The 12,567-nt window shown below is 37.3% G+C and overlaps 1 protein-coding gene across 2 annotated transcripts in view; it reads right to left on the bottom strand.

Annotated features, from left to right (window-relative positions):
* Positions 1-4,211: 4,211 nt before the first annotated feature.
* The window catches only part of PREX2 (phosphatidylinositol-3,4,5-trisphosphate dependent Rac exchange factor 2), a 274,481-nt gene continuing 266,125 nt past the window's right edge, over positions 4,212-12,567 (bottom strand). For both annotated transcript variants that reach the window (XM_045810140.2, XM_087864839.1), the window contains one exon: positions 4,212-9,981. In XM_045810140.2, the coding sequence (XP_045666096.1) occupies positions 9,936-9,981 (46 nt within the window). In that variant the 3' untranslated portion in view covers positions 4,212-9,935. The remainder of the gene's footprint in view (positions 9,982-12,567) is intronic.

The following is a 12,567-nucleotide window of genomic DNA, read 5'->3' on the forward strand; positions in this document are numbered from 1 at the left end:
GCAGTTGACTCTCTGAATGAATGAATGCCGGCAGAGAAGAATAATAAAGAAGGGAATCATCATGTTTATTAGCCTCTATCTCAAAATGTGATTTCATTTTCCTTACTAATAATGCTACGTTTTTTGTTTGTTTGTGTGTTTGGTTTTGAGAGAGAGAGAGAAAGAAAGTGCGCTAGGGTGGGGGGGGGGAGCAGAGGGAGAGGGGGAGAGAGAATCTTAAGCTGACTCCATGCCCAGTGTGGAGCATGATGTGGGCTTGATCTCTTGACCCTGATACCATGACCTGAGCTGAAATCGACACAACCAACTGAGCCACCCAGGCACCCCCCAATAAAGCTACCTTTAAACTACCATTTGAAAGTCATCTAAAGCTCATTCTATAATTTTAATAGAAATTTCTGACATCATTGTAGATTCACATGCAATTCTGAGAAATAATTGAGAGAAATCTCACATTTATCCAGTCTCCTTTAAAAGTAACAGCTTGAAACAAATAGTGCAGTTTTACAACTGGGATATCAACAAAGATCACTCTTGTTGCCTATGAATAGAACACCCACTTCCTTCATTCCTTCTCTCTAATCTGTTCTCCATTTCTGTACTTATGCCATTTCAAGAATGCTATGTAAATGGAATCAGACAGTATGAAACCTTTTGCAACTGGCTATTTGCAGACTTCTTTACATGTTCCAAGACACTAATTTGTCAGATATGTAGTTTGCAACTATTTTCTCCCAGTCTGTAACTTGTCTTTTCATTGCCTTCGCAGAGGCCTTAAAATAGAAAAAAGTTTTAAATTTCCATAAGGTCTCACTTATCAACTTTTCCTTTTATGGATCATGCTTTTTGTGTCAAGACCAAGAATTCTATCTAGCCCCAGATCCTGAGAAATTTCTTTTATATTTTTTTCTAAAATCTTTGTAATTTTATGTTTTACATTTGAGCCCATGATCTTTTTTGAGTTAATTTTTGTATGAGGCATAATGTTGAGTTCAAGAATCATTTTTATGCCTATGCTGTCCAATTGTCCTAGCACCACGAGATGAAAAGTCTATCCTTCCTCCATTGAACTGTTTTTGCAACTTTGTCAAAAATGTGAATCTATGATTATCTCAAAATAAAGATTAATAAAAAAAAAACTTTGTTTGTAGGTGATAAAAATGTTGTGGAATTAGCCAGAGGTGACCACCACACAATACTATGAATGTGCTAAATGTCAGTGAATTGTGTACTTCACAATGGTTGATTGGAGGTTAAGTGAATTTCACTTCAATTTTAAAAAGTGGGGGGAAAAAAAGCTTATCCTAGCTAACCTTCCAACTAACATACAATTCAAATAAGTTTTTCAAAGGGCATATAAAAGCCTCTTTTCATATCATCATCGAACCTATTTTCTCTGTGTTTGGTTACAGTTTCCAGATCCCTCATTGCTAAAGTTAGGTAACATCCTAATGTCTAACCTCCAAGGCAAACATTTTCCACAGCAAGTCAACATGTGGGCAATTAGAGCAGCAGCAGTTTTTAGTGGACCTAATATTTCCTGGCAATCAATCCCACATGTCCTTACTCATTCTTTGACCATCTTTTATACCCTCACTTGTCTTCCTCCTTCTGAACTAATGTGCGCTAAACAGAACACTCTATTATATCATGTGGTGACCACTGCCTTTTTTCTCTGAGCACACAGCCCTGGAATAATATATTTTATCACTTTTCTGGCAAAGAGTTCACAGGTCTCTCCTAAATAAAAGCAACATAGTAAGTCAAGGGCAGAGAGTCTAAGAACTCTATGACTTGCTAAATTTCTAGACAGTCTGATGCTGAAACTTCCTCCCATGTATCCTCTTTAATTAATAGTGAAGGGGCCCACACTTATATCTGGAAAATTCCTGATCCCAAGGAATCTTGGAGATGACTTGGATGTTCATATTATCAAGACCTAACTTCAAACACTCAGTGAGATATTTGTATTACTGCATTCGGATCATGTTCAAATGGTCAATCAATGTCAGTCTGGGAAACCCTAAACTTAGCATATTTTAAAATACTTTTTGTGAAAATTCATCTTTTACTTTCAAGTCATCTAATTCAAGACACCCTGAACATAGCCATTGGAAATTTACAAATTTAGTTCAGGAAACATGGCAAACTGGAGCCAAGGATTGATGTAATAAAGTGTCCTCTACGCCAACATCTGATCATATTATAGGGCAGAATAGAAAGGAGAAGAGACATTTGCATTTCTGAATGAAATAAGCTCTTCTTGAGAAGGGCCACATGCACTCCAATGTTCATAGCAGCAATGTCCACAATAGCTAAATCATGGAAGGAGCCGAGATGCCCTTCAACAGATGACTGGATTAAGAAGATGTGGTCCATATATACAATGGAATATTACTCAGCCATCAGAAAGAATGATTACACAACATTTGCAGCAACATGGACAGGACTGGAGGAGATTGTGCTAAGTGAAATAAGTCAAGCAGAGAAAGCCAATTATCATATGGTTTCACTCATTTATGGAATATAAGAAATAGGAAGATCGGTAGGAGAAGGAAGGGAAGAATGAAGGGGGGGTAAACAGAAGGGGGAATGAACCATGAGAGACTGTGGATTCTGGGAAACAAACTGAGGGCTTCAGAGGGGGCTTGGGATAGGCCGGTGATGGGTATTAAGGAGGGCACATATTGCATGGTGCACTGGGTGTTATATGCAAGTAATGAATCATGGAACATTGCATCAAGAACTGGGGATGTACTGTATGGTGACTAATATAACAAAATAAATATTACTTAAAAAAAAAAAAAAGAAATAAGCTCTTCTTTACCTCCTGATATCCTGAACATAGATGGTGAGAGAATAGAACATTGCAACCTGCTTTTAATCCCAATCCAATGTTATCATTTATTTATGTCAATATTTGTCATTTCTTCCTTTAAGGCTTGATAGTACTCCCATCAGGTAAAGGTTGTATTTTCTCCTATTAATGTATTTAGCTCTTTTCCCCCTTCATGTTATCATGACATTTCTAGAATAGTTTTCCCATATTGTGCTTTACTGAATATTTGTATCCCAAGGAAATGCCAACAGATCTTTTTAAAAAATATTTATTTATGGGGGGGGAGAAAGCATTGGGGAGGGAGAGGGACAAGCAGACTCCATGCCATGACCCCGAGATCATGACCTGAGCCAAATCAAGAGTCAGAATCTCAACCAACTGAGCCACCCATGTGCCACCACGTCTTTTATAAAATATGTCCTACCCTCTAGAAAATTTGGAAAACATAGCATAGCACCCCTTCTCTACCAAAGTCATGATTTTCATAAGTATATTAAAAGGTGAGAGAAATCCTATGATAAAAACACCCGTTTAATTCCATGTTTCCTAAGCATATTTTGACCACAAAGTACTTCGTGTATGTTTCAATAGCATCTCTAGATACCGGTGTCTGGAACGCTGTCCTAAAACAAATCGCCTGTGCTTGCTCGTTCCGTTTTCTTCTTATTAATGTATTAAGTTCTGCAATCTCAGGGAATATGAACAATCTCCAAAAAATAAAATCTAGTTATTGATTTTTGTTTCTTTCAATGATTATTTCTTTTGACTTTTCTGAGGTCGCCTCCACAATCAACAACATACACGTTTTTCAGACTCCTCACTGGGATTTGGTGAGTCTTTTTTTTTTTTTTTAAGTAGGCTCCACCCCCAACGTGGGGTTCTAACTCTAACTCACAACCCTGAGATCAACGGTTTCATGCTCCACTGACTGAGCCAGCCAGGTGCCCTATAATGCTCTATCATTGTTATAAATAGATATACCAAGTTCTTTAACTGCAGAGTTTGGGAATTATGTGCAATTATAACGCCGTCAGCAACTAGGACTAGGGCTTATACATAATATGTACTGAATAAATCTCAAAAGATTGGCTGGTTAATTCTAGAAACAGTCCAAGTGGTGTATCTCCCATGAAGCTTTCCTATGCTGTGGCCCATATTAAACTTCTTTTCCTGTTCCCTTCCTAGTAGTTACTGTCTCTATAACTTACCTTGGCTCATGTTTGTAGATTTGTTTCATATGTGTATGAAGTTTCTCCTATCGAGGCTTGTGAGCTCTTAAAGGAGGAAAATGTGTGTTTCATGGATTTTTGTCTCTCAAACAGGTGAGAACATAATAGAAATTGGTTGAATAAATTTAAATGGAAAGTAGCTGGAATGGTCTTACTATATTTTGCTTTATTATTATTGACATTAATGATACAATGCTACTATTCTAGTCTTTCATGCAGACAAAATTAAATGATATGTAATACATAATACACTTCGATCATTTTAACCATTCACAAAATACTGAATGATTGAAACTATGTTACATGTATCTTTTACAAAGGAAAACTTGACTCCTATAATCACACACTCAGGTGAAGTTTATCATTACCTTTTGGATGTTATACAATGTTAAATATGAATATATTCAAAAGAATTACTATTTATAGAACAGATTTGATATTTTACTATTTAAAATAGTAAAATGATAGTAGAATACTATTTAAAAATAATGAAATGTAAATTATATTCAAATACATAAAGTAACTAACTCTCAACCAAATACTTATAAAAATATTTTTTAAGCAAAAGCTATGATCTACTCATTTACTTGGCAGTTACAAAAATATATATTCATCTGAAACTCTAGTAAATTTGCTTGAGGCATTAGATATTCAGATTTAAATGTGTTTTCTAAAGCATTTTACCAACTTAGTATTTTTGATTTCATACAGTATATATACCTACAAGGTATTAGAATAGGTTTTCATTACATATCATGTCATTTCAAGTAAAAGACACAAGCGACCATTAACACAAAAGAGATTCTGGGAAGGCTTTCGAACCGAACACACCCAACGCATCAACAAGGCCCACTGGCTGTGCCTTGGACAAAGGAAATCCTCAAACATATTTGTGGAGTGCATACATGAATGGATGACATTTTTTCTGTTACTTGCTTGCAAAATTATCCAAAGCTTTCTCTTTCTAGTGGAAATGTCATTTGAAAATTCAATAACTTTATTCTTCATCAGCTACTTTCTCTGGATGGCAAATTTAGGTAAATTGGCTCCAGACTGAGTAGGACACTACTGTCTGTGATCAGAAGATGGCCTACCAGGTATGCTCACTGTGTATTTAGACAGATCTGATATCTATAGAGCAAACATTTCATATATTGAACAACCCCACATTTCATCTCTTCATCCAAAACAAGACATGAGAATCTAAGCAATTTCTATAATGTATGACCACAAAAACAAAAAGTAGCAAATATATGTATATAGAAACACATAGAGAGATATAGGCATCTCCATGTCTATCTATCTTAGTAGACTTCCGATGTCTCTTCTCAGCGAGAAAAGCAAGCTATCCTGAGTGAAGTAGGCCACATGTCTCTGGAACAACAGCTAGAGAATGCACAGGCCCTACTCTTACAATCTTTCATGTGTGCACAATGTGGTGATATGAATGCTGAGATCACTGTTAAAAGCAAAAGGCTTGAAGTAGTAAAAAAATGTTAAAACCAAGGACTGTGATAACAATTACAGAATTACAGCAGCTAGGAAGCCTGCGGCCACTATACATAGAAGGATTAGTCTGAACCCATTCTTGGCCCAGGCTCCTCTCATAACTTCCCCCACCTCTTCTGCCTCATGTAGGGTGAAGCTGTCTGAGGCTCATCATTAAACTTCCAACACCTGATAGCATACAGAAAATTCTTCTTAATCGAACTTCAGATCATTCTAAACCATTTCAAAAGATTCTGCCTTTATGTTTAAGCAGAACAACTGACAATTCATTCAGCAAATGGGCAATTATGTTTATTTATGTGTATGTATATGTGTGTGTGTGTGTACACATTAATAAAATAACTACCCCCGGCTTTGGGAAAGTAATTTAGTATATTAATTCACCTAAAAATAAGGCTTTAAGAATTAAACATAGTTTCTAAAAATTCAGAAGCAATTTAATCACATACAAAATATTAGTTTCCATATTAGTAAATACCACTAGTGAAGAAAATCTAAAAATAACCCTGAAAGTAAAATGTAAAGTAAAATGACTTAAAGTAAGGTTATTTATTTTAAACTTCAATGTTTTTTAAAAACTACAAGTGAATAAAAATATGCCCTTGTCATCTGTCCTAAGTCATGTTACATAGGAAGAGATCTATATGAACTAATCAAGGAATACTTCAGTACTTTAAATACAAATGCATTATTTTCAAATACATAGAGTGGCTAACTCTCCACTAAATGCTTCCACATCCCTAAATATTTTTTTTTTCCTAAAAATTGCATGTGCACAGAAGGTTGAAAATAGTTTTTCTTTCTTTTTTTTAAGATTTTATTTTTTAAGTAATCTCTACACCCAACATGGGGTTTGAACTCACAATCCCAAGATCAAGAGTCACATACTTTACCAGCTGAGCCAGCCAGGTGCCCCCAAAATAGTTTCTTTTCTTAAATTAGTCAATATGCCCCTTGGGATTTTTTTTTTTAACCTATTCATTGTCTTGGCTTTTATAGTTAGTGCCAAGGATAATTTCATTTCATACTGAACCTAGTTAACTAAAACAAAATTTAAATCAATAGAGTCAGAGCCAGTATCATTACAATATCACATATATTATAATATCATAAGAAATTAATTTAATGTTTAAAATTAATTTAATGTTTAAATTAAACATTGTTGCTGCAAGAAAAGTGACCATTGAATGCACAGGGAATCTTAGTCACTGAAAGAATGTGATTTAAAGAGACAGAGAATAGAGTGAGACTTCTAAGATTAGGATATTGGTTCATAAAATAAAGCTCACCTTCTAAATTCAACTTTATATATCCAATATAAGTAAAACTCATATAGAAATTCTTTGTTTCTTTGTTTTTTTTTTCTTTCTTGTTAAACAGTAATGGAAATAGATATAGAATTCTAGTCTCTCCAAATTGCTCATTCTGTTAATACTATATTAAGCTTTGTAATATTCAATATTAGATAACTTTATAAGATATGATGGAATATTTAAGATGTATTGACAATGGATTACTGGTTAGCAATTCTTTTTGGGTTAGATCCCATGTTAAGAACCAAAATTTCTATGCATGACCTTCCCTTTTAGGGGAAGAGAGGCAAATGTCCAAATGCAGAATGTGGAAGAACTGCTGGTAGACTTTAGCAATGTTTAAAGGAGTTATAGAGGAGTATGTGAACATTTAGGTAAACCCATTCTAAAGACTCAAGGCCGGTTAAATGTTCAATGTCGCATGGAGGTACATTATGGTATTCAAAAATTGTTTTTATTCATTCATTCATTGGACATTTTTTTATTGTTACTACTGTTCTGGAATCACAGTCAAATTTTATAGGATATACTTTTCCTGAATTTCAAAACATATCTAAACTGTTATCTTCAATGATGAGGAATCTATTTTCTTCAGATTGCAATAGCACTGCATTGCCTCAAAGTGTGTTATCTAGAATGGTAAAATGTCTAAGAAATCCTATGATTTTCACATAATAAAGACATTTTACACGTTTCCATTCACTTTTTTCCTCAATATCAAGTGCATAATTTAATGGCAACACATGTGACATAACTCCAGCTGTACTGACAAATAATTGGGAATATTACAACAGCTCTCCTATTAATAAGGAGAAGCAGCATAGTGTATTAAGAAGGCAGACTTCCTGGGTTTAAATCCGGCTTCTACCACTTCTCAGTCCTGTGACTGACTTGGGAGAATCACTGGGTTCCTCTTTGCTTCAGTTCCTCAACTGTGAAATGGCGGTGATGAAGAGAGTACCACCGCAAATCGTTGTGAGGATTCGTGAAGCAATAACAACAAAATAGGGGTAAGGCGCTTGGAAGTATTTCTTGGCACATAGTAATTACTTACATGTTAGCTACAATTTTTATTTTAATAAAAAAATGACAGTGACTGATGATAATATAAATCATCAGTAACTTTTGAGCATTTAATAGGTACCAAGCACTCTGATAGATGGCACATTTACCCCTTCAAATATTAACCACATCCTACTATATAGAGATTAGATCCTTAAAAATATGCTAATTTATACATACCATAATAGCAGATACTTTCCCCCATGAAACATAGCAAAGTTTGACTGAAGTGTTTAAGTGACCCCTTCATCCTTCTAATGAGAAATAAGGCTTCCAGGATGGTGATTAGAAAACAGTAATGCCATTATGAAAAATACTTGCTAGTGGATCAGTTTTGCTCCCTCATTAGCCGGCACTGAATGTCATCAGTTGTTCAGTACAGGAAAATCACAAAATACTAATGTCAATGACCTTCAGGATCAGTTGTTAATAATATCAAGAATTTTTAAATCCCTAGAAGTTAAGATATACTTAAGATTTGTGTTAAGGTTATATCTTCATTAAATTCAAAGTGTTCAACTTTTCCTTTGAAAATTTTGGAGTTTGTTTCTTTACTTCTCATTATATATATGGACTTAATGCAAAAATCTTCAGGGCTTCTGTGCCAAAGAACAATTTTTATCAGCTTGACCAGTATATGAATACCTCATACATATGTAACACAGGATTTTTGTTATTCAACACACAACTGCTAGTGGTGAAGGTTTTTAATGATCATTTGAAAAATCATTATCAAATTTCATAAATTAAAAATTTAATAACGGTCTGTATATACTTTAGTTATGAAAAGCATTTCGCATACTAAATTAGTCTAAATCCATATAATTATCACAATCACAGTAAGGGCATTTTAATTGCTTTGAAAACTATAGACTCAAAAATCAATTTGACTGTATTCATTATGCTAAAAAACAATGTTATTTTATCAACATAGAGATGATAAACATTACCCATACTTTAGAATGAAAATAGAATACACCTTGCGCTTCCATACATTATCAAGGTCTCTAACAGGCCTTGTAAATTCAACAAATAAAGCTTTATTTTCATATGTTATACACACACCTTGATAGAGAAATTCTCAGCATGGTATATTCTATTACGAATCTCAGATCTCATATGAAAGCCTTCATAAAAGTAAGAATTTTAGGTATCTTTCTAAGTTCAAGGTTGAACTTTTAAATGGGCTTGAGTTTCCTCCTTTACTCTCCTCTCCCCTCATACACCTCTCTGGTCTCCACCACTCCCCACCCCTGGCCACCTGTGGCACAGTGCACACGGCCCAGAGAAGCCATGCCATTCTGAGACCAGTGACAGCACCAGGCTGCTGGAACTGTCCACGATAGGATACCTAGAAGAGGCTGGAAGAAAGTCTTGGTAGAAGTCTGCATCGGCTCTCTTCTCTTTGACTGAGAAATAAATCCTTAGGAGAAAGAGTAGAGCACATGCTCTTTGCCCCTCACACATGAACTACTTTCTCTGATGCAGGTGAGAGACTCAATCCCTATGACAGCACCCAGCCTCCACTGTCTGTAACATTTCTGTGTGAGGATTGGGAAAGCGTGTCCGTGTTTCCTCAGTGAAAGACCTCTTCAAGTGGAAATATCCATGATCTCATTTAGAGAAGATGAAAACAAACACAATGAAATAATCTTAATAAATGGGAGAGGAGCCACAACAGTTCATTTTTTATCTCTGATTTTTTAAAAATAAATTCCAGGGATGAATTTTACCCTAAAAATAAACAGTGAGTGTCAATACACACACAGCTGAGTTGGTGACGCTTCGACTTGTCCGGATGACCTCTGATCCGTGGCCGGCACAAATACCCAAGTATGAGCTGAACACTGGTTAGTTACTCCATGGTGAAGGATTTAGAGGAAAAAAATTCATTTCTTTATCTTGAATGGAGAATGTGTAGCCAGCATGTCCTCTGTCTGGTGAGCAGAAGCTTCTGCTAGCCTGGTTCCTTGGAGATTCTCTTCATTCTTCTCCCACGGGGGGAGGCGGCTCGCATAGCTTGTAGAGCCTAGAAAAGGCACAGAAGAGTGTGACACGGGCTGGCATATTGCCGTTACCTGAGATGTTTTCACCGGTAGGAAAAGGATATTGACAGTAATTCCTGGGCTCAGAAGTCATGATCATATTGCCTATTTTACTAAAAATCACATATGAATTAGCAAACTCCAAAACTTTGGTTCTATTATTCAGGAAACACCAATGTCTCTTTGCAGCTCTAGATAACTAGCGATGGAGCAGTGTGTGGCCTTTTCCTCACCAGCTGCTTCTGCTCTGGGCTGCCAAGCCCGACTGCTCACCTTGCTAGCAGCAAAATCGATTCTCTGAATTCTAGGAGATGATATTATTATGATAATTAACATCTTGTCTATCGTTATTAGTTTGTAGCAAAACAGCACCTGCTCAGAAGGGTCTGCTGATTTTCTGACCTGTTCTCGAAAGTCGCTTCATTTTGAACCATCTTTTCGGTGCAGTCAGTTATGAATAGGGCTGCTGTGGAGGAGTCCCGAGGCCTGACTCTCCCAGGCACGATTATCTGGTGTTTCCTGAGGAATATCTGCCTGGCTCTGCCCATCCGTCCTCTCACCTGTCAGCAGAATCAGGTGGAGATTCAAGTGGGTCAAGGCATCTACTTGAACTGGCGGAGATGCCTGGAAGTGCCCTCTCTTGGGCACATCCCAGATCCAGGTGTCGGAGGTCATTCAGCATGAAGGCAAGAGGCCGGGGTCTGGACTAGGATTGTATAAGCTCCAGAGCTCCACGTTCTCCTGAATGGTTATATCCCAGCTCCAGAATGAAATTAAGGGCAACATAATAGCTGCAAGACAGCCAGTGACCAGACAGGGCAAAGCCATTATTGAAGGCACAGGCGGAGCAAAGATCACTGACTAAGCCAGCCAGGTGTCGGACTACAGACACGCCCAGTCCTATAGTTCGTGGCCATGCTGGCCCTACTTCAGAGCTTCGTCTGTGATCTAAACATATTAAGTACAGGTGTCAGCTTTGCTCCTTTTAAAAAGTACTCCAAACTCAGGGGTTGCTGCGGTGATTCTCTTTTACAGATTAAGTTTTATGGACAAAGTTTACATGACTTGTTGACAAACTCAGCAAATTATGTTTCCTCTCCCTTCCACATTTAATCCCATGCTAATTCTAACTCAAAGGGGGAAAAGGCTGAAGTAGTGCGACTATTGAGTTAGAAACCTAGTTTACAAAATAAACTCTCCTAGTCTGGAAACACACAGAAAAAAGTTACTGCCTTGGGAGATTTGCAAAATGTATTTCAAGGCTGAAAGGTGCTTAATGCTCTACATGTCATCTCCATGGAAGAAAATGAATACTGAAATAAGGACATCTCACATCAGAAGAGCCTATTTCATCCTTCCTGGAGAAAAGAATACATTAAATTGAGCCGATAGAGTACAAAGCTGCTTTTGCAGTTGAAAAAACATGGTGTTGCTTCAAAATGCATTCCCAGTGCTGGAATAATAGAATGAACGGAAAATTCTTTTCCTCTTTAATTTCTATCCTTTCATTTCCCTGACAGCGCTGCCTAATGAATGGAAAGGCAGTGGCCTTACTCAGGTAGAACAGAAACAGTAAGCTGGGTAGCGAGCGTCCTACCCCGTGAGATCTGGGCTGCGCCATGACATTCCATTACCTTGCACTGCACGTTTCCACATAATGGAGCTAATGCCACTGGGTAGACGAGTCTTTGAAATGTCTGCCTTGCAAATTGGCAAAAAGGCTACTCCCTATGATCACCTAATGTAATAATAGCTCTGGGTACTGCAGAGCTGGGCAGATTCAGCTTCGGTGAGGCTTCTTGGAAGTGACTCAGGGTTATTTGAGTTCAGACACATTTATAATGGAAATTGTGCGGCTTGGGGAATTTAGAACAGGCAGATGAAGTTGGGAAGCAAAATGTAATAGTTAAAGAGTTGGACTTTTACCCTGAGCTGAGGCATTTGTTTTTCTGGCAGAGGAACTGTGATGTAATGGGATGTCTTGTTTTGCCCAACATTTTAGGAGCCTTGTCATATTCTCATTCCACTCATGTACACCAGTGCCCCTGCATGGAAAGGTTTGTTCCTGGCTCCACTTTCTTCTTTGCCTGTTTGGGCGCTGGCGGCCATCTTGGAGCTGGTATTTCCAGTCCAATCCCAATCTGCCGGAAGTAGAACTTTCAAACTTCAATCTACAGATCATGCCCTTCATCCTTCTACATGGCATAAATAAAAGCTGTGCTAAGGGAGATCACAAAGCAAATGCCTCTTTTGAAGGTTAAAGCATCAGTAATAATCTGTCCCAAGGCAATTCTCCCTGTCTTACAGATGAGAAAACTGTCTCAGAGAAAAGAAATAACCTGGCTAAATAAGGTCACAAACAGGAGCTGGGACTAAAAACTGTGTTTTTCACTTGTAACCACTATAGTATGCTGCTTCACAATTATTATTTTTTTTAAAGATTTAATTTATTTATTTGACAGAGGGAGAGACAGCGAGAGAGGGAGCACAAGCAGGGGGAGTGGGCGAGGGAGAAGCAGACTCCCCCCTGAGTGGGAAGCCCGATGTGGGACCCGATCGCAGGACCCTGG

The sequence above is a fragment of the Ursus americanus genome, chromosome 9, assembly GCF_024610735.1.
Source record: "Ursus americanus isolate L20-20 chromosome 9, mUrsAme1.1.p, whole genome shotgun sequence".
NCBI classification, from domain to species: domain Eukaryota; kingdom Metazoa; phylum Chordata; class Mammalia; order Carnivora; family Ursidae; genus Ursus; species Ursus americanus.